Source organism: Filicampus tigris, chromosome 1 (genome assembly GCF_054856515.1).
Source record: "Filicampus tigris isolate MCC_2025a chromosome 1, RoL_Ftig_1.0, whole genome shotgun sequence".
NCBI lineage: Eukaryota > Metazoa > Chordata > Actinopteri > Syngnathiformes > Syngnathidae > Filicampus > Filicampus tigris.
In genome coordinates, this window is record NC_141217.1 from 40,366,646 (window position 1) to 40,388,359 (window position 21,714).

The 21,714-nt window shown below is 45.2% G+C and overlaps 2 protein-coding genes and 1 long non-coding RNA gene across 15 annotated transcripts; 2 read left to right on the top strand and 1 right to left on the bottom strand.

Moving 5' to 3' along the window:
• The first annotated feature begins 277 nt into the window (after nt 1–277).
• Nucleotides 278–5,585, top strand: cyp20a1 (cytochrome P450, family 20, subfamily A, polypeptide 1). Its single transcript, XM_086041413.1, has 13 exons — nt 278–523; nt 1,443–1,492; nt 1,620–1,786; nt 1,866–2,011; nt 2,122–2,289; nt 2,390–2,468; nt 3,480–3,592; nt 3,686–3,740; nt 3,824–3,944; nt 4,039–4,150; nt 4,473–4,537; nt 4,685–4,774; nt 4,852–5,585. The coding sequence occupies exons 1-13, from the start codon at nt 452–454 to the stop codon at nt 5,006–5,008; spliced, it is 1,395 nt and encodes a 464-aa protein (XP_085897539.1). The 5' UTR covers nt 278–451; the 3' UTR covers nt 5,009–5,585.
• On the bottom strand, nt 4,812–7,031 carry LOC147154105 (uncharacterized). The gene is made up of 3 exons (XR_015088198.1): nt 6,767–7,031; nt 5,581–5,680; nt 4,812–4,974 (listed from the first exon to the last, which is right to left on the bottom strand). It is a non-coding gene; the product is annotated as an uncharacterized LOC147154105 (long non-coding RNA).
• On the top strand, nt 5,960–20,470 carry abi2b (abl-interactor 2b). Of its 13 annotated transcripts, XM_086041325.1 has the most exons (13): nt 5,960–6,396; nt 6,515–6,706; nt 9,694–9,861; nt 10,029–10,205; nt 11,106–11,123; nt 11,437–11,540; nt 12,528–12,674; nt 13,334–13,458; nt 13,657–13,857; nt 14,334–14,498; nt 15,102–15,185; nt 17,042–17,227; nt 18,819–20,470. In XM_086041325.1, exons 1-13 carry the CDS (start codon nt 6,322–6,324, stop codon nt 18,992–18,994), a joined length of 1,818 nt encoding a protein of 605 aa, XP_085897451.1. In that variant the 5' UTR covers nt 5,960–6,321; the 3' UTR covers nt 18,995–20,470. The 13 variants fall into 13 exon arrangements, with proteins under 13 accessions (XP_085897451.1, XP_085897436.1, XP_085897466.1 ...); XM_086041310.1 differs by lacking the exon at nt 5,960–6,396 and having other exon boundaries at nt 6,506–6,706; nt 13,337–13,458; XM_086041340.1 differs by lacking the exons at nt 5,960–6,396; nt 12,528–12,674 and having other exon boundaries at nt 6,506–6,706.
• Nucleotides 20,471–21,714: the final 1,244 nt, after the last annotated feature.

The following is a 21,714-nucleotide window of genomic DNA, read 5'->3' on the forward strand; positions in this document are numbered from 1 at the left end:
CTGCGGACATTTCTGGCATGTACTGGCTGATCAGTACACGTGACAACAATCTCCAGCCCCTTCATATAAGGTATATGGGATTGAGTGCTTTATTTTATAAAGAAAAAAACCTTGAAATCTCCCAAATGCCTGAGGGAAAATGGGGCACTTTTAAGAAACCAAGGTTAAACTTTTTGACCGTATGGTATATAGTTGGTGTTAGTTAACACTTCACTTCAAGATGAAGTATAACAGGATGACATACGATATAGTTTTACGGTTTGAGTAATTTTCAAAGGTAGCACTGGAGAGGCGGGATCAGGTTCGGGCATCGATGCTCTCTGAGATGGATTAGTTTAAACTGGCCTTTACAATCGAACACAGAAAGACTCCGACACTTTGTTGACGTGGAGTCTGATTTCACTTCAAGTCGCTATTATTGCCTAAAACGGTGCTTTAGTCGGGAACAGTCATGCTGGATTTTGCTATATTTGCTGTGACGTTTATTGTCGTTTTGGTTGGCGCAGTTGTGTATTTGTACCCGGTAAGTTAGCCGCAAATTAGCTGAAAATTCGCTAAGTGCATGGCTTTGTTGTGCTTATGCAGTAAATATGAATGTAACGTTCCCCTTGCAAACACGCGCACCGCTAACTAAAAACTCCCAGCCAAGCATTTCAACATTCCTCTAAACCTGAATGTTGGGAATAACGTACCATGTTAAACCGATTCAGTTTGTGTCTCTTGTGCTGCTCACACTTTTTTTTTTTTTTTCAAACGTGTGCACAAGGCATGGGGACCAGTTTGTACTTCTACCGTTCGGGCAATCTCCCACGTTTTCTAATTCGTTATCGTAAAGCCTCTGAATGGGGAAAATTACTTTGCAAACTTCTATATTCCAACCGTAATGGCCAACATTAAAATACAGTAGCGGAGTATGGCATATACTATAGTTGTGTTAATTAACATTAAACAACATGCGGGGACAGAATTGTATTCTCTTGAATAATAATGACATTGAGTGAAAGTCTCAATATCTGCAAAATAACTTTTCCCTGTTGAGCTGAAGGAATATCTGGATCTGATAATATTGTAGCACTCTGGAAAAAACATTATAGCACCTTCCTTGTTTAATCACATTAGTTAACCGTACAGAGGAGATTATGTTGACAATGATTCTTTGAGGCAATTACTACTCTGCCAAATGACAACAAAAAAGTGAGTGGCTTAGATCAGGTCTCTGCTGAACATCTTAGTATGAGGTTAGCTCCGCTCCTTGTTTTGTTTTATAGTCTCATGGTCTGCTCCCACATTAAATGTCATCTGTGCTGTTGGAAAAATATCAAATTCACCCAAAATGTGACTTGAGGTTTTGGCCCGACGCCAGCGATATGCATGTCAACAGTATTTTAAGAGTTGATGTGATGATTATGATTATCAAGAGTCTAATAACGTGTGGTTTTCAGTCATCCAGAAGATCATCTGACATCCCAGGTCTGAATCCCACCGATGAGAAGTAAGCAAGTTGCATGTCATTGTCATCATTCTGTTACTTTCATACACAATGTCAATCAAATTCAAGTTTTCGAATCTCTGGATACCGTTGAAAGATGAGTACGTGGTTTTGGGTGTCGTTTCGTTAGAGATGGCAACTTGCAAGACATTGTGAACAGAGGCGGTCTGCATGAATTCTTGGTGGCTTTGCATGAGGAGTTTGGCTCGGTGGCGTCGTTCTGGTTCGGTCGGCGGCTCGTGGTGAGCCTGGCCTCCGTCAACCAGCTTCGGCAGCACATCAACCCAAACCACACAAGTAGGTGCAACAAGTGCAACAGGAGAACAGCTCAATTGTGTTTTGTCCTTCATTTTGAGGTTTCCTCTGCTTTCCACAGCTGACTCGTTTGAAACGATGTTGAAGTCGTTACTCGGTTACCAATCAGGGACGGGTGGAGGGGTCAATGAGGCCGTCATTCGAAAAAAGATGTATGACAACGCCATCAACGAGACTCTCAAGAAGAATTTCTCATTGGTTCTCAAGGTATGGCTTTCAGAACAGGCGTAAACTTCTCACTGGCCTCTCGTCCTGTTTTTTTTGTGTTTTTTTTTTAAACCTCAAAATTCTTCCAATTTCTCTCTCTTGTTTTCCAGTTAGTTGAGGAGCTGGTTGGAAAGTGGGTGTCATTCCCAGAGGCTCAGCACATCCCACTATGTGCCCACCTGTTGGGTCTCTCCATGAAGACAGTCACCCAGCTGGGCCTTGGCGAGCGCTTCAGTGATGATGCCCAAGTCATATCCTTCCGCAAGAATCATGACGCGGTGCGAAATGCAGATGAAACCACTCCAAGTGTCCACAGGAGAAATAAGCAATTTTCTGGGGGGGAAAGGTGAAGATGTGTTTATGTTTTCATCCCGTCAGATCTGGTCCGAAATTGGGAAAGGCTACTTGGACGGCGCCCAGGAGAAGAGCAGCAGCAGGAAGACGCATTATACCACAGGTGAACATCATTCACATTGTCACATTGTAAAAAAACAAAACTGAAATAGGGCTCTTGATGGCAAAATAATAATTGATCAGATATACAACTATGAAACATGTTGTGAGCAAAACTGAGTCACCACATGGCTCGAGTTAAACATCAGTGGATTTTGTACATGGCGTTCATCATTCACTCCATGAACTGCGTCATCTTTTTTCACAGAAACTTGTCCCACTTCCAATGCATTGGCATTTATTTCCCTCATAATTGATTAATTGAATGTGACTGGTTAAGGCTCACACCCTATTCTTGATGTTCTACTCAAAAGCTGCCCAAAGCGGGATGTGTTAATCATTAACGGTGGTTTACAAACCTCCATTGTAGCCAAGCCGGAAGCGACCCTCTTCCATGCCTACCCATCGAAAAATGTACTTGACAAATCTATTTGTCGGTGGATTCCTGTTGACAAATATAAATGTCTGCCAAAGTGAATGAGTGAAGGTTGTAAAATTCTTAGAACTTCCCAAGTCAAGAAACTTTCAATGGAAATTTATGGAAACAAATCTTGAATTCACAAAATTACTCTTAATAGGGAACTTTAAGGTAATATGGTAAATATATTGATAATCCCAACTAAACCAACTAGATTTCATGCAAGTACAGTGGTACCTTGACATATGAGGTACCCAATTTACCATTTTTTTTATTTAGCATTTAAAGTACTGCAATGCCTCGCATTCGAGGAAGGAGAACTATCTCTTTTGCTTATGACAAAAAAAATGCATCGGAATATATGCTGTATATGATACCTTTCTAAGAAATAACAATCAATTCCCAATTAATTCTCATGGAATTTTTCCAATTTGGAATATTTCTCCAATTCCCCATCTTAAGTTCCCTTGGAAATTTAATGGTAACTTTGAGGAAATTGTCCACCCCTGAATTAGCTGTGGGGTTTTTTTGGTTGTTGTTTTTTTTTTTTGGCGTGAAAATCAGGTGTCTCGCGTTCTAGTCTTTGTGTGTTTTTAGCTCTGTCAGAGATGGAGTCTGTGTTGCTGTCTGTGGCCAAGGAGAGAAAAGCCAGTCCGAAGCAGATGGTGTTTGTGGACATGCTGCTAAAGTCGACTCTCACGGAGCGACAGGTGAGTACTGAGCCGAGGACTTTTTTTGTTGTTTGTTTTTAATAAAGCGCACAGGATTAGTGTGGAGTATTTGCACGAGATTTGTTGTTTCAGATCATGGAGGACTGTATGGTGTTCACTTTGGCTGGATGCGTCATCACTGCCAACTGTGCGTGCTGCCTCTCGCTGCCTTTCATGCAAAGCAATAGTCAAGTCTCATCCTCCCAAATAAACGGCAAAACTCTTTGGCAGTGTGCATCTGGGCTCTTCACTTCCTGTCCACTTCCGAAGAAGTCCAGGACAAGCTGTATCAAGAGCTGCAAGATGTCTTGGGTTCAGATCCCGTTTCCTTAAACAAGATCCCCCAGCTCAAGTCAGCGTTTCATTGTTTATTAAACCAACAATGCATTTGTTAGCTTTTGATTTGAGTTCTAGATGGACATTGTCACATTTCTGTCCTCGAACAGATACTGCCAGCAGGTCCTCAATGAGACAGTGAGAACCGCAAAGTTGACTCCCGTTGCTGCCCGACTTCAAGGATTGGATGGAAAAGTCGATGAGCATGTCATCCCCAAAGAGGTACGTAGACTATTTGGTGTCCTGATTTCCACGGCCCGTCACTCACTCACTCACTCACTCACCCACTCACCCAGTAGGAGGTAGAAAAGCATTATTTTGGTGCGGCTTCAAATTGCACTTGTAGGACTTCTCTCTGATTGTGAGAACTTTGTGCGCCACGCAGTGGCATAGCTGGGCTCTATTCCACATTGCTTTTGAGGTCAAAGGAGCCCGGCATTACACGCGCAAACAGAGGACAGAAAATCGCTCGGGGTGGGCGGGGACACCTTGAGACAAAAAGTGTTGCGTATCATCAAAAAAGTCATATCTTGCCATATTGCAGACCCTCGTGATCTATGCTTTGGGTGTAGTGCTGCAAGATTCCAACACCTGGAACGCGGCGAGCAGGTCTGTTTTACATGCTTAATTGAATGACATCTATCATAATTATTGTTTGATGGATTCAAAGTACTGTCGAGTAGTCAAGTACATTTTATTTTAAACTGAAGGGGTTTGGTGGATGTTTTAAACATACTGACTCTGATTCACTGTCAGATTTGACCCGGATCGCTTTGAGGATGATTCAACCAGAACAAGTTTCTCTCTGCTTGGTTTCTCTGGGAATCAGACGTGTCCGGAGCTCAGGTAATGATCACAATTAAAGCACAAAGCCAAACCAAACACCGGTCTTCAATTTGTTTTATTGTGCCTTTTGCTGACAGATTTGCATACACGATAGCCACTGTGCTGCTCAGCACACTGGTGCGGCAGCTGAAGCTTCACCGGTTGGAGGGTCAAGTCCTGGAGGTGAAATCCGAGCTGGTTTCAGCACCAAAGGATGAAACCTGGATCACCGTTAGCAGGAGAAGTTCAGATTAGTCTTCTGCCAAATTTGGGTTCGTGACAGCTCTGATCAACTTGACTTGCAGAGTTGCATACTCAATCTTTGGTATGCCCGCTCCGTATCGTTCACCATATTTTTGCATCGTTGCCTTTGACATTTCAGAATACAAGAACGGTGTACTGAAAATGGAAAATACTGTGCTTTAAAAAAGTTTTTCAGTAAATACTGAAAAAAAGATGAGATTCCGAATGACAAAACTTGATGATGCTCTAAGGCTTTGGATGAATGAGATGAGCTTGAAGATGAAGGGTCATGTGTTTCACTTGCTTTTTGTGCGCAAGGGTTTTGGCGAGAGGCAAATGGATTGGGGCCTGGGGGCGCTCTATCAACAGCTGCAAACCGCTCCTCACATCTAGGTTTCGATCATACTCTTGCTTGTCTTTCAAATGTCAGTTCATCATTTGAAATAAAAACAAACAAAAAAAAAGGTATCTGAAGCAATCAAGCATCTTGCCTAATAAATGTTACATGACAGTTTATTGAAAATTTCAAGTTGGGAGCCACCTCCAACCATAAAATAACACAAAATAAAACTGTTCATACATACCTGCATCCTTTGCTTGTTTCTCCTCCTCCTCTTTCCTTTTGTTTAGAAATTGCGCACCTGATGGCGTTGACCTTTTCCTCTCCATGTGTTCAATAGAAAGCTACATTTGCCAAAACACACACACACACACACACACACCTTGTTCTCGCATTTTCTTTTTCAGAGGGCAATTCCACAAGGGGGTGCAAGTTCGCCATACAAATGTTTTGTATGTTACGATGCCAAGAGTAAACCATTTCATTGTTTGTTTTTTTCGGGGGCGGGGGCACAGAAATGCTGCCCTTTGAAGCCATGCACACATATTGTACAAACCAGAAACTACCACTGCCTACAGGGGGAACCTTGTAAATGAAAACGGACAAAAGAATTTTGTGGCAGTAATGACATTTACCTTCCTGCGGCGAGCAATAACAAAAGGGAAGAATTACAGGTAGTACCGTTGGCGGTACACCTTAAAATTAATCTTGCACATTTTGACACAACAGCAGGAGAACACATTCCTCCATCAATCCATCTTCTTCCATTTATCCGAGCTCAGGTTGTGAGGCAGCAACTTAAGCAGGGAAGCCCAGCCACTTCATCCAGCTCCTTCAGGTGGAATCCCTAGGTGTTCCCAGGCTAACCGGGAGTGTCCACAGTATGTCCGGAGGCGAGAACACCTCACCAGGGAGCCGCCCTAACCAGATGCCCAAGCCACCTCATCTGGCTCCTCTCGATGCCGGAGCTCGACTTTGAGCCCTCATGCACTTCTTTATCTCTCTCTCAGGAAGGGCCGGACGCACGGAGGACCCATCTCAGCTCAGCTGCTTGCATCAGGTATTATTTAAATTGCAAAATATAATGCAAGTAATAACATCTTTAAACGAGCCAAATTGACCGCGTTACAAAGTACTGTACAAGTACAGTACTGTACTCTCGACATCCACCCCTTCAGGCAGTGTTAGCTGCAGTACCGCACGCAACGGTGGCGGCGCCAGTGAGCCCACGCTGCCCCGCTAAAGATGTGAAAATGGCGGAGCTACAAATGCTTTTGGAAGAGGAGATTCCAGCAGGTCGCAGCGCTCTGCTGGATAGTTTCACTAATTTGGAAAGAGTCGCTGAATATTGCGAGAGCAACTATGTCCAGGTAAGCATTTCCCGGTACGAGAACACGTTTCGTTGACGGCAATTCGCAGGCACCACAGACCTCGCTCGGGTAGCTGTTGCTAGTGCTTTCGACGAGATGCGGCGTTAGCCATGCTGGGATAAAGGCGAAAAAAGGGGGAGAAAACAATACGGGGTTTGGTGCGACTCACAGGCTCTTTCTCGTGACCCGACGTGCGTTAAACGCACACGGTCTCGAAATGTCTGTACGGCACAAACGCCTTTGTGACTTTTACAATCGCTGTGGGCTATCGCCTTAGCTTGATAGCTTGCAGCTGCCCCCATCAGACAGCTACGTTTGAAATTGCGTTGATGATCAATTGATTGGATCACTGGGTTCTCCGATACAACCGCGAGCAGCTTGTGAACTGAGCGAGTGTGGATAGAGGACGAGAAGCCAGATGAATTTCTGCTCATCTTTGCTCGACACATTGTTATAACCGTGGCAGTCGGCTGATTTATGATCTTGTGCTGCGACTCATGAGGGGCTTGTCACGTTGCCTATTTTCACTGTAGCTGTTCTTATATCAATTCTTATGACATTCAAAATCAAGTTGGTATGGCGGCGTCTGTGACATTTTTATGCTTTTGTATGTAAATGTACTTAAACCCTCTCACCTCCTTTTCATGATGATGTCTGGCTGATGTAATCTAAACTATGATGTGCTTGGCAATTAACCGTATAGTAAAATAAAAGGCATTTTCCATAGCGATTAGTATATTACCAAAAACGAGGGTTTCAGAAGATTACTTTTTTTTTTTACCCTGGAAGAGCAGGTCTGACAGGTTGCTCTTGTCTAGTGACTAGTACTGCTTTGATTTTTTTTTTTTTTTTTTATTCACACCCCATAGGCTTTCCTAGGACTACACAGTCAATGCCATATTGTTTAACTTCTCGCAATGAATCGTTTCCTTCTAGACAACTTCCCTCATTGACAACATGGTCACTTGTTTGGGTTTAGCGTCACAATTGAGTTCTGGCAGTTTCACAGTCAAGTGGGCAGCTTCTTTAGACAGCATTCTCTTTCACTCCATCCTATTGATAGTGCTGCCCTTAGTGTCAGCAGGGAAGTGGAAACACTGCTTCCCGTGGATGCCTACACCAGTTGCCTCCAAGCATTTCTTTAGCAGTTGCCAGATCAGTTCCATTATGTTTACCTTCCTCTGTTAAGTGTTTAATATTTTTCTGAGAAAGATGTTTTTGTTATATTATCAAATGAGTCAGTTATCTAGCCTGCTTAATTGCTTGAAGCCAACATTTGTCTCATCTGCCACTGCGAGATAGTCTACTGCGCGCTGTAGTGGTCGGAATGGGCCAAGCAATTACGACTAAGTAATTCGCAATTGCCTGCATAGCCGGCCGCTGACAAAATGAAGGCACGCTGACTCTGTTTTTATAAAGTGGGGAGGTGTGACGAATGCCCAGGCGTGTCACTGGGTGCCGTTTTAGCCGCACCCCAAAAGTCAGGAAAACTGAAACGGGGGAAAAATTGTTTAGCGATGCATCTCCACAATTGACTACTATGCCGTTGTCGCTCTTTGCACTTGTTTTCAGCAGTATCTTCAAACATGTATAACAGGAGTCACCAACCTTTTGATAACTGGGAATTACTACTTCTTGGGAACTGATTAATGCGAAAGGTTACCATTTTGATACGCACTTATGAAAATAACAAATTTACTCAAATTACTTTTGATAGCATTACTGCGCATATTATTAACATTGTTATTCGCATCCGTTTGGACACTGATCATGTTAATGATTTCTCATAACAATTGGGGAAACAGATAAATATCAATGTTTTTTTTTTTTTTTTTTTTAGAATTTCTAGAAATCTCTGCAAGCGATTACATTTTCAAACGATCGCTCCTAAAATCACAATATCACAACACTGAAGTACTTTTAGAACAAGCCAATGGGCTACTCATGTGTTCCTCGGGGGCTACCTGATGCTTGCGGAGACCATGTTGGTGTCCCCTGATGTATAATATTTATAAACAAATCTCTGAATTCATTTTCTAGGACCTTTTAATGGTAGTAGGCAGCATGGAGGTCTACTGGTTAAAAACGCGTGTGTCTCTGCTTTGGTCTTCTGTGTGGAGTTTGCATGTTCTTTGGCTTCCTCCTGCATTTCAAAAAACATGCCTGGCAGATTGATTGAAGACTAAATTGTTCATAGGTGTGCCCCTGTGATTAGCTAGCGATCAGTCAAGAGTGTAGCCTGCCTTTAGTCCAAAGTCAGGTGGGATTGGGGCTACAGTTTATTAAGGCCCGGATACACCAATCCGATGTCATTAAGCGTCGGATTGCGCCGTCTGATTGATGTAGCGAACACCGTCGTAACAAAGGACCCCGTCAGGAATCATCTGGTGGGCGTTTCAGCATGTTGAATGGGCGTCGTAAGTCGTGACATTTGGTCAATCTGATTGGCTGTTAGCTAGCGAATTAGCGCATTGGGCAAGCACAGGAAGCGACAAACAGTGAGCACGCCTTCGCTGCCTCAATCTTCCAAGTACAAGAGCGAGGCTTGACAATGTAAGTATTTCACGATACGGTGTCAAGAACGTGAGAGTTGGCTTTGCGTGGGAGTTCATCATGAGCGAAAAATCAATCTGAATGCATTGTTTACGTTATTATTTTCCGCCCCCGGCCAAAAGCTTTCCGGTTCCCCGATGATATTACATCTCACGCATGCGCACAAGGTAATTTAATGGTCGGCGTCGCTGTCTGTCGTTGCGGTGTATGTTTCCGGCGCGACGTGCCGACAGTCGGCCCGGCGCCGCGGGGGGTAAGCGTCGGTCACAGTTGGCCAACGTCAGATTGGTCCATCTAGGCCTTTACGTGTGATTCTGGTGTGGACAAATGTGGTCTAAAAATGGATGGAAGTTCATGTTTGTGTGCTAGACGTTGAATATCAATACAATTGTATACGTCCATTGAAATATGCAACGTCACACTGCCTCTTCCAGTCTCCAGATAAGCAACGAGCGCTGGAGGAGACCAAGAACTACACCACTCAGTCACTGGCCAGCGTGGCCTACCTGATCAACACGCTGGCCAACAATGTCCTGCAGATGCTGGACATCCAGGCCTCGCAGCTTCGCCGCATGGAGTCTTCCATCAACCACATCTCTCAGGTGGGCCCTAGGCTGCTGACATGCCAATAACCCGTTAAGCCCGGGAGCGCATAACCGCGTTTCTACCACTGTTCTAGCGCTGTTGCGTTTTTCTACCTTTCAAACCGGGAGAGCAGCAAGTGAGCGTTTACAGTTCTGACGAAAGAAAAACGTGTTCATGTGCTCAGACGGTGGACATTCACAAAGAGAAGGTGGCCAGGCGGGAGATTGGCATCCTCACCACCAACAAGAACACATCGCGCACACACAAGATCATCGCCCCGGCCAATCAGGAGAGGCCTGTGCGCTACATCCGCAAGCCTATCGACTACAGCCTGTTGGACGACATGGGCCATGGAGTCAAGGTAAATGGAAAGCAAAAGGGCTAGCATTATTTGGAGTGTCTTTCAAACGCATGCCTCTGCTTTTGACGTCACCGTGACCTTGTTGTGGTCCAGACTCTAGTGACTTATTAGTTTCAATGAAGTGCAGTTTGTATAGTCAACAAAACGTTTGGAACCGATGACAGGGTTCTTCTACATTCACAGTAAATAAATACAATGAAGCTTTTTAAATATTCAATATTTGAAGTTTCATCCCCCTGAATTGATCAATCACCATTGATCTTTTTTTTACCGCACTGCACATTTTGTTTGCGTCTGGTTAAATCCTTCCATAAGAAATGACATGATATAAAGCCCAGAAAATGTCAGATGTTGAATATTCATTTAGGTTTCATACTGCAAAGAAAAACAAAACATGCGCAAAAAGCAACTTGTCTTTTTTTTCTTGTATAAAGACACGAAATCTGAAATAATCATTGAATCATGTATCGGCCAGTGCCGGTTCATGGCAACGTGGGGCCACCACCTCAAAAGGCTTCATGTTGGACCTTGGGTGATTAATGAGAAGCATCGAATGTTACTGATTTTGCTTTTTTGATTTTGATCCGCAAAATTGGGTGGCCATATCAACCATTTATCTGTTACGCTAATGCTTTGTAGATATAATTTTACAATAATAATTTGGATTCTAGTGTCAGCTTCATGTTAGCTTGACTGACCATAAGCGGACCTTTTTTTTTTTTCATTCTTGCTTTTTCTTTTTTTTTTTTTTTTTACGATTATTTAAAATACTTATTTTAGATGTTTGTTAAGGCTTTTGGTGTGTTGTTTCCTCTTTTCTATTGCGCACTAATCTGCTGATTTTCTTTCTCTTTCTTTCTCTCTCTGCTCACCTTATTTAATCTTTGTAATCAACCGTAGTGGTTGCAAAGGTTTAAGGTAAGATTCTCAAAGCTAGCCCCTCAAGAAAGAAGGTCTTATGATTTCTGAATGATGCTTTTGTTGTTTGTTGTTGTTGTTGGAAATTGCTGTGGAAGTACTTGGATTTTTCTTTTTAAGGAGTAGTTGGATATTTTTTCCAAATCAAAAAATCCTCTCTCCTGGATTTCATCCATCACTTGTACCAAAAGAAACATCAAGTTGTGATTTTTAAAGTTGCTAACCACTCCTTTAAAAGTGTTTTTGTTTGTTTGTTTCTTGACTTCTCCTACTACGAGATGGCCACCTTTTCATAGCACTTGTCTGTTTGCAGGCCAGTGCTCAGAGCCTGAAAGCCGGCGCTGGTGGACTCCCTCGCACGAACCCCCCGACACAGAAGCCGCCCAGCCCACCTATGAGCGGGAAAGGGACCCTTGGGTACGTCGTCTGATTGTTCAGGGGGAAAAAAAAAAACCCAATGTTGTTTGTGGTCCTTGTCCAGCCCACTTGCCTTTCCCTGCGCACAGATGACAGGAAGTCAACAATTGGCCCAGCCACTTGCTCTGTCACCGAGTAAAGAAGAAACAAAACAAGGACCTGGAATGCAGAGTGTACTTGTTTTTACCCGGGCAGCGCATTTTGCCATCCGACGCAAAAGCTTTCAAAGCAGCCGCTATTCCCCACGTTTTTCTTATGTGTGTTGGATTGTTGGATGTGTCTGGAAAAACCTGCGTGCGTCGTTGTCACTTTGGGGACCTTGCTGAGCGTCAGGCACCGTCTTTGTCTGTGTATCTGCGTGTGGCTGATCTTCACAAATTGTCTGCTGGGTTTGTGAGTGACTGCGTCCCATCTGCTCAGTGACTTTCTGAAGTGTGTTCTTGGTGTTTGTCGCTGCAAGAAGCATGTGACCACAGCTTACACCTCCATCATGGAGCCAATGCTGCAGTCGTTGGCGAAAGACTGACATTGTTTTTTTTGTTTGTTTTTTTTTTTACTCTCCTTCACTTGTTTGGTTCCGGCTTGCCCACTCTTGGCTGCCGCATTTTCTTCATAGCAACATTTTGCCATGACAATAGCTTTACACCTGAACCGCTAACTATCCTCTTTACAGGAGTTTTTTTTTTTCTCCCCCCCCCGTTGAAATACAGTGTGACTTGTATTGTTTTGTCTTTTGAGCATATTAGCATTATGCTCTAGATTTAAAAGCTTTAGACTGACTCTTGTTTCAGGCAGTGTAGTTATGCATTGATTCGGCCCAGCTGTTGCTACCTGTGGATTCACACCAGCCCGCCCCAATGTTCCACCTGTCGTTCCCCATTTTCTTTAAGTTTGCACTTGTTTGTTTCCCACTCTCCCCCTCCCCCTCTCCTACAATTCTCTGTGGATGACCCCCACCCCCTCCCCCGACTCCTGACCCTCTCACAGGAGACACTCCCCATATAGGACGCTCGAGCCGGTGCGTCCGCCCGTTGTCCCTAACGACTACGTCTCAAGCCCGACGCGCAACATGGCGCACCCCCTGCCAAGCCCAGCACGCAATGCATCTGTTAATCAGAGGAACCGCACGTACAGGTACCCCCTCCCCTTCCCAGCATGCCTCGCTATGTGTGTCGAACACAGGCCCTGTCGGGCTTCCTTCCCCCTGCCCTTTTATTCGTCTCCTTTCCTACACTTAAACCTGACCCACCACTGACTAGTCCTTGTTTGGAGTCCTGACTTTAATCCCCGTCTCCTAATTATTCCTCACATGGTGAATACTCAGACTGCCATGGCCTGTGCGGGACTGAGGCAAATATCAGAATACTGAGCGGCCGTGTAATGTATCGTCTCCAAGATGAAAGCCTTATTCAAGACATTCGTTTGGTGCGGAATAACAAAAAAAAGAACGCGTCTCCCTCTGCTGCTGCGTCGTACAAGAGCAATGGCAATAAAGTGAAAGGCGACGAAAGGTTTTGAATATTTGCAGCTTCATCCATCCTCATCTCACTGCTACTCTGCTTCCTGCTATACCAGCGCGTCACGTCTTGTCTTTTGTGTGCTGACGTTGCCGCGCGTCTTTTGCGAGGCTGCTTTCGATATCTGTGACATCACCGGAGTGCGTAGCTCCGTGATGCTTGGTGCTATAGCAAAAGAGTCCAAAATGGTAGCGATTGAGCTGAAATGGCAATGTGGCGGCGTGAGGGCGACGGTCGTTTGTGTGTGTCCTGACGTCTTTGCTGACCCGCCTCCAGCAGCGGCAGCAGCGGAGGCAGCCACCCCAGCAGCAGCCGCAGCAGCAGCCGGGAGAACAGCGGCAGCGGCAGTGTGGGCGTGCCCATCGCCGTGCCCACCCCGGCCCCGCCCACTGCCTTCCCAGGTACGACCCGCGTTTGCCTGCTCACAGACATAGTGACTAAACTGCTTAGTGTCTGGCTTCTGCACACTCTTGAGACTCAAAGTCAGATAAGAATGTGAATGAATCCCTAAAGATTGTAGGAGCTTCCTCCTCTCCCTCACTTTTCTCCTCTTCCTCCTCTTTTCTCTCACCTTTTTCACAACCTCAACACTCCCTCAGCCCCTGCCCCATCCAACACAACGAAACCTATACCCAGCACTATCACCACCCCTGGTCCCACCCCCCTCGTCCTTGACGGCCCCCCCCAGGCCCCTAACCCACCTGCCGAGATCCCGCATGTGCCCCCGCCCCCTCCCCAGCTCCCCACTTCCACAGCCCCCACTGGCACAGGACCCGCTACTTATGGAAACGCTGCACAAGGTGAGTGTAACCCAAAGTGGAAAGCCCGCCCAACCACCCGTCACCTCGGCTGAGTTTTATGATCCATAAACCAACTTGTGAAGCTGTAAATATGATCAGAACATTCTCATCTCATGAAGGCAAAGTATTTGTAGAAGCTCTGGGGGTGCTCTTGGAGATGCGTATGTGTTGGAATCGCATGTCTGGTTAATGCTGCCTCTGTGCCCACGAGCCCACTGCATATTTGCAAGCGTTTTGTCATGGTGATGTATTGCGCATGAGAACTCAGCCTTTCTGTGCTTGTGCAAGTACTTCTTTTTTTTTATTTTTTTTTATGTATTTATTTATTTTATTTTTTTGGGGGTGTTGTGCAATTATTCCAAAGTGGCGCTTCCCTAATCACCCCCGCACCCCCCCAAAGCTCTCTCAAAGGGAGAAGACAAAACGCCCTCTGAATGTTGTTTGTTGCCTCTTGGTGGCGCTTGGCTTCCCTGCAGGTGCTCCTCAGTTCTACAGCATGAACCGCCCGGTGCAGCCGCCACAGAACGCCCACGTGGGAGGATCGCTGCCGTACCGCCGCCCCTCGTCTGTCACCGGCCAGCCTAACGCGGCACCGAATCAGAACCAGCTCAACGGCGGCCCGCACTTTGGCCAGAATCAAGGTAGAGACGATATCTTCTCGTTTGTGTCTTTGTACGTGCGTTGCGCAGCTCGGATTCCTTTTTTCAAGTGTTTGGGTAAAATCAGCTCCAGCCTCTGTTCAAAATTGAGACTCTCTCAGACCTTTTTAAAGAAATATTGTGCAATATTATTATTTCATGTCCGGGATGGATGTTTTGTTTTTCATCTCCCTGCTGTCCTGACCACCATTGCATTCTTCTTGACTCTTCTACATAATGGTGCTTTTTGTCCAATAAGAGTATTCCGTTGGCTCTAAATGGGTTTATAATTGCCACAAGATGGCGACAAAGCAATTCATGAAGCTCAATGCATTGCAACGTAGTTGCTTGGCACTCAAGTGACACAAAAAAGTGCCAAAGCAATCCTTTATATTGTACCAGGCTTTGGGCAGAACACACAAACGGCAAATGCATCAAATAACAAAGAATAGGTTAGAAAGAAATGTGCGCACATGTGAATCCATGAATAGTAAATTGTGAATATGTGGCCCAGCACTGTTCGATAGGACATTTTCCAATCAGTTGAAAGTCTTCTGATCGTACCCCCACCTCTTCTGTATTTGAACCCTGTTTTGGCAATTGCAGGCCCACTTGCGCCCCCTCCCCCCTCCATGCAGATCACCCCTCAGCTGCCCCTGATGGGCTTTGTGGCCCGCGTTCAAGAGACCAGTAAGTGGTTTGAGTACCTTCTGCACGGGCTCCTTCTTTGCACGCGTTGTCATTAGTGTGTCAACATGTGCTGTTGTGGCCAACGTTAGTCTGAAAGGAACTTTTCTCCATCACAATCTCTGCAAAGTGTTGTGATTCAAGGGTGCCATTTCCCTTCAACAACCAGTCTGTTGTGTTCAGACGTGCTTGAAATTAGCATGCCCTGCCTCTAGGTGTCATCCTTGCTCTCTCTTGCTGAATAACTGAACATTAGAGCCCCTTTTCCACAACATGTAGCTGCTACCTCCTCAGTCACAGATGCGTTTCCACTGTCAGTATTTGGTACTCTAGCATACTACGACATACAGTATTAGGTAGTTGTGCTTCCAAGCGGGTTGTCCAGATGCACGTTTTGGCGATATAAACTACCACTGGTTGCTCATTGGTTGGAACAGATTCCTCATTGGCGCGTCTAGCTTAGTAGAGTTTAGCACTAAAGTTTGAGGATACAGCTAGGAAAAAAAAAAACATTTTTAGAAATTGGGCAGCAGTTAAGACAAGTGCCTATTAATAAGGCAAAAGAAGCGATGGGTTTAATTCTGCAGTACCAAACTTTTTTCTACTTGAAGTTAGGCTCGAATCCAGCTTGCAAACGTTTGTTATGCTCGTGTGCTTTATGATGCTCATATTGCTTTCTTGTAACATGCCGCACTTTCAGTCATGTTAAAGATTATTCAAAGTTTAAATTAACAGTTGGCGTGCCGTCTGCCTCATTGACTATGTTCACAGGCAGTCAATAACCCTTTTCAGGGTTTTTCCTGCGTTCAAAATTGCGAGGCGGTCACCTCCAGCTAATTTTGTGCCGCCACCAGCCAGAACGTTCGATATTGCCCAACGCGGTGCGATTGATGTCTGCGGCAACAGCGTAATTTAACTTCAGTTGCAGCATTCGCCATTATGGAGGCGCTATATCAGGCCTGGCCAACCCGCGTCTCGCGAGCTGCTTGCGGCTCTTTTCCCGGTTTCTTTAACGACCTTTCCGCTTTGAACATGCAGCGCGCCACAAGAAAGGAGCGTTGCTGGGCGGCGCTGGGCATACTCGGGACGACTGCCACCACGGCAAATCCCCTCGCATTGAAACATTCTACTCGATGGCGGCGGCGTGATGTCAGAAACATTTGTTTTGCTTGTAAATGTACGTTTTGGGGGCTCAGTGGTAGAGTGGTCGTCTCCCAACCCAGAGGTTGTTGGTTCGATCCCCGGCCATTGTGACCATGTCGAAGTATCCTTGAGCAAGATACTGAACCCCCAGTTGTTCCTGATGCTGCGTCATCAGTAGGTAGATGAAGTGCACTGTGAAGCACTTTGAGTACCGGAGGTGGAAAAGCGCTATACAAGTGTCAGCCCATTTAGCATGTTTGCCTTAAAGTTTGAAGTTGCAATTCTACATTTACTAGATCATGTCATTCCATTGTTGTTGTTTGTTGACTGATGCAATTTGAAATGTGTCCTCTTTTCTATCGTAAAGTGGCCCGCCCCAAACTGGGGCGTCTACAGCCAAGTGCAACTGTAGAAGATCTGAGTAGGTAGCGGAAAATGGGCAAAAGACAATGCCATTTAGCAGTGTTCCTCGTTTATATGTTAGATGAGTGACTAAAAAGCATGTTTTTGCTTTATTGACTTCTCTAAATGCGAATTTGACCTTTTTGTTCCATGTATGTCCTCTTCTTGGTGGGACAAAACCAGCATGTGATCATCCTTTCCTCCATTGCATGGGAATGCCCACTTCTCATGTCTATTCCAAATGATACTTGGTTATAGTCATGTGCTAATGCATTTCAATTTATTTCCGCCCCTCGTCCCCACCCCGAAACTAGTCTCAGATGTGCCACCCCCACCGCCCCTTGCAGACGAGCCAGTCTTTGAGGACCCGACACCTCCTCCTCCCCCACCGGAGGACTACGAGGACGATGAGGAAGAAGAGGAGTCGGCGGTGGTGGAGTATAGCGATCCGTACGCCGAGGAGGACCCGCCCTGGGCGCCACGCAGCTACATGGAGAAAGGTCGGGCGCACGCCGCATCGGTTCTTTCGGTGCTTGCCAACCTTGATTGGGACATGGTTGCGTTGTGACAATATCATTGCACACCACCAAAAGTATATATACTGAAATAGTCATGATCTGGTCTCAGTGTACTCTCAAATGTACTTATTCCGTGTGAAATGTGGTCCTGTTCAGCCGATGAACACAAAAAGCCGTAGCTTTGAAATTCTGTTGCATGAATGGCCACAGGTGGATACACAGATTTGTCTGCCATCTAGTGGAAAAGCGTTTCATTACTCTGCCTGTCGCTCTACATCACTGGCATAGGTGGATGAACAAAATATGGTATTTGTAGTAAATGTATAGGAAGTTTAAGACCACCTAACACTCAGGCCTTGTTCTATTTTAACTTTCAGCTTGCTCATGGCCATTTTGACACACAATAATATGTCATTGTACATATTTTTGATTTTCACTTATGAGTTTTTAACTAACAATTCTAGCCATTAGGATGAAAGTCATTATTTTTAACCCTTCTAGCAGGATAGGCAGCTGTCCGGCCCTCAACGGGTAAAATCCACGTTTAATTGATGCCCACTAAAATGCATTAAATAATTTTATTTCTTAACCCCCAAAAAATCTTGAAAAAAAAATAGCTGATAAACATTCAGTATATGCTCGGGTGGAGTGGGGTAAAATTTCAAACAAAATCTGCCTAACCGCGAGTATGTGGAGGTCCACTGTATTGGAAATGTCTTTCTACAGCCAGCAGAGGGAGCTTCCACTTCATCCATCCATCCCTCCGTTATCGATACCGCTTGTCCTCACAAGGGTCGCGGAGAATGCTGGAGCCTATCCCAGCTGTCTTCGGGCAGTAGGCGGGGCACACCCCGAATTGGTTGGCAGCCAATCGCAGGGCACACAGAGACAAACAAACTCACAATCACACCTAGGGGCAATTTAGAGTGTCCAATCAACTTACCATGCATGTTTTTGGAATGTGGGAGGAAACCTGAGTACCCGGAGAAAAGCCACTCAGGCACGGGGGAGAGCATGCGAACTCCACAAAGGGGGGATGTCAAAATTTGCTCCATTGGAGTGGAGTAAGCCACCACACACTAAGATTATTACATGCAATACCTCCCTTGTCCAAAAATTGACGAATGATGAGATAGAAAAGCAAAAAGTTTAATTGTTGAGTCTAGAATCAAACACATTTGATCAAAGTAGGATGTTTCAAGACAATAGTTAATAATGAAAAGTTTCCAAACTTTTCAGAAAGTTTTCATGGGTCTCATTTGGCCCAAAGTGTGCACAGTAGAGCCAAAAGATACAATTGAACGTAACCACTGTAGTTTATTCTTGCAAGCTAAAGTTGCAGATTACAAAACCAATGGGATGTTTCATATGTTTGCTTTACCACAGCTAAAATGTTTTAAAAAAAAAACAAAAAAAAAACAATAGGTGCAGTGGACACAAACGGCCAGCCCAGTGAACCCAGAAGGTTCCGATAAGTGAAAGTGAATGTTTTTTTTGTGGTGCACTTGCTTAACTGGCTGCGAGCGTAAGCTGTTGACACGAAGGTGACCCTCCTCCTCGGATTGTCCCACAGTGGTGGCCATCTACGACTACAGTCGGGACAAAGAAGACGAGCTGTCCTTCCAGGAGGGCGCCATCATCTACGTGATCAAGAAGAACGACGACGGCTGGTACGAGGGCGTGATGAACGGAACCACGGGCCTCTTCCCGGGCAACTACGTCGAATCCATCATGCACTACGCCGATTGAAACGCACCCCTCGCCCCTCCTCTGCGTAGGGAAGAGGAGGAGCCAAGGGTTAAAGGTCAAAGACTTTGAACAGACAGAGCATGATCACCTCCGGGATGGGATGCCGAGGAGAGACGACGCCCAGTCATCTTCTCCACCGAAACAACCACTACTTTTTCCTTTCGTGTTTCTTTTTGGCCGATGCTTGATTTGGAGGGTTAGTGTTACACGGCCAGGCATTTTCTTTGAATTTCTTCAGCCAAATTGCCCTGATTTTACAGTTGAATATTTATTTGGATTTTTGTGTGCGGGCAAGCGGGAGGGGAACGTTTTTGCGGGCTAGAGGCATTGGACAGAAATTTCCCCTTGGACAAGCATGGAAACATGCAACAAGTGTTTGTTACGGGGAGGGGTGGGGGGGTGGGGGCGGCTCATGCTGGAGCGCCGCACCGACGGTCATGATAAGCACATCCGGTGCAGCCGGCACATGGAGGCGGGGTCGCTCAAAGAAGGCAGAAAATGCGTTTTATCCTTTTATGTTTACGCCAAGGGACGGTCACGTGACCTTCCAAAGGAGTGAGGAGTGAAATCCTCCGTTGCACAGTGTGCAGCATGCCCGAAGTTTTCGCAGCCGGAGTGTTAAGCTCAGCCTCCAGCTCGGAGTTGCTCACTGGCAATGTTCTTAAGCGGTGCCGATGATTGACCTTTTGTTTTATGTCTTGAAAAGAATTTGCAGAGTGGCATGTTTCTTCTTGAAGGAAAAAAAAGGCTCTAGTGTGATGATTAATGTCTTAATATTTTTAGATATGGTGTGACTTTTTTTTCCCCTCCCCACCAGTGATGATGCATTTAGGTCATTTTGAAGACACTTGTGCCATATTGAGATGTGTGTTGCAGTTGGATAGAGTGGAATGGCTGCCCGCCCCCCTTCCACTTTTTCAAGTTGTTTTAATCAAAAGAACATGCATTTGTAGTGAAGCGATGTAGAAGAAGAACTAATATAAGAGTGACGTATTGTGTCCTTCGACCAGATGTATTGAATACGGAAAGACAGCTCCTGTGTTGAAATGGTTTGGACGGCAGTTTGAAGGGTGTATCATCTTAAATGCGCTTTGAGGTGTCCAGCTTAAGCGTGGCCTCAGTACTTAAGCCAGAAATTTTATTTTCTATATTAAAAAAAAAAGAAAAAAGGAGAGAGAAAATTATTCCAGTGGGTCTGTATGTGATTCTTGCATGCCATTATTATCTGTGCTTTCCCCAAAACCCACATGGCAAGATGAGACATTGGAAAAAGAAGCAGTTGTGGCCTTTTCAAGTTCCTTGTGAGCTCACATCCGACGACTTGCGGGGGGAATCGCTGAGGAGAGAGAACCTGACGGGCGCACCAGGAACGGTCCATGATGCCATCGTGTTGCACATTTTGAAGTTGATTTGAAAGAGTCATATTTGTAAAAATCCAGAGAACAAAGACAATAAAGATGTAAGGATTCAATCGCACCGGTTGGCTTTGTCTTGGAGATTGAGAATCCATTACAAATGCGTATGTCGTGTCGCATACTCCCGACAGAGCGAATGCATGCAGACCTCATTTAGAGATTGCGCCTATAAACAACTGGCAACGAGGACAGAGATGATGGGATTTAAATGTCGGTTTTGTGTGGAGGCCCCGAGGTGGGGAACGAGTCGACAGCGATGAAAAGTGGGCTTGACGTGTGCAGACAGAGTACTGACACTCAAGACGTAGAGCTGGAGCGAAAAGGGATATTTGTGTTCTTTAGCTCTTAGAGAGGACATGTTCCAACAATCTTCTGCGCCGACCGCCATCTGCCTTCTGCCCGACACTCAATCCAAAAGATGATGTCTAGCTAGCAAGCAAAACCATCAATTACCTGCAGCCTCATTTTCCTTGTTAAAAGTTGAGGGGCGAGTTAATTTGCTGGAACTCGACTGGAGAAGACGTCAGACGTTTTTATTTCGCCCGAGTTGTCTTTCATGAGCTTTTCTCTGGAAAGAATGCAGCCCTACTTTTCACCTTAGACAGGTACTGGAGTGGAAGACATGTCTGAACAATTGAACAACACACAGTCGGGCGTATGGAAAATGCTCACGTTTGGTCTCCTGAGCTGTTCGCTGGCTGATTAGACCTCACCTGGAAAATGCCTTTTTATTGTTGTTGTTGTTGTTATTTTGGTTTAATATAATGGGGGGTGAATGGATTTATTTCGCTTAAGTACTATTCAAGAAAATCTCTTCAATCATCCTATATTCATTTTTTAGTTTTTTTAAAAATGATGGTTGAAAGTGCCCTAAACAGCTTCCTGCTAGAGCAAGTTGTGTAGAAAGGTTGATAGTGTGTTTTAGTTTCATCCTAAAAGAGCCCTCACCTTTTGTAAGGTGTGTTATTTGTAAAAAAACAACAACAAACAAACAAGAAAAAAACGCTGCTTATCAGCCGCCTGCATCGCAAATATAGAGTCCACATTCCATTGAGGTTCACGAGGAGCATTTGCAGTGACAGCCGCTGGCAATTGAGCACTTACTTTGAAAAACATCTCAAAGGAAGTTGTCATACGACTCCAGCTTGACACTGGCGTGTCGGTGGGAGCTCAAACTGCATGGGTGGACGCAGGGTCGGGAAATGTCCCCTCTGTGATTGATTTCTCCCCAGAAACGGCTCAACGGTCACCCGGGAATGACCGGTCGTCCTCCCTCAAGTTTCTGACAGGAAATCCTCTTTGTTC

What these genes read in the sequence shown, in the direction of transcription:
- cyp20a1 (XM_086041413.1), top strand. Translation starts at nt 452, where the DNA reads ATGCTGGATTTTGCTATATTTGCTGTGACGTTTATTGTCGTTTTGGTT. An exon ending in CGACTCTCACGGAGCGACAG is followed by an intron (nt 3,593 to 3,685) that starts GTGAGTACTGAG and finishes TTGTTGTTTCAG; the next exon opens with ATCATGGAGGACTGTATGGT. An exon ending in AGCATGTCATCCCCAAAGAG is followed by an intron (nt 4,151 to 4,472) that starts GTACGTAGACTA and finishes GCCATATTGCAG; the next exon opens with ACCCTCGTGATCTATGCTTT.
- abi2b (XM_086041325.1), top strand. Translation starts at nt 6,322, where the DNA reads ATGCACTTCTTTATCTCTCTCTCAGGAAGGGCCGGACGCACGGAGGAC. An exon ending in CCCGCCCACTGCCTTCCCAG is followed by an intron (nt 13,459 to 13,656) that starts GTACGACCCGCG and finishes ACACTCCCTCAG; the next exon opens with CCCCTGCCCCATCCAACACA. An exon ending in ACGCAGCTACATGGAGAAAG is followed by an intron (nt 17,228 to 18,818) that starts GTCGGGCGCACG and finishes ATTGTCCCACAG; the next exon opens with TGGTGGCCATCTACGACTAC.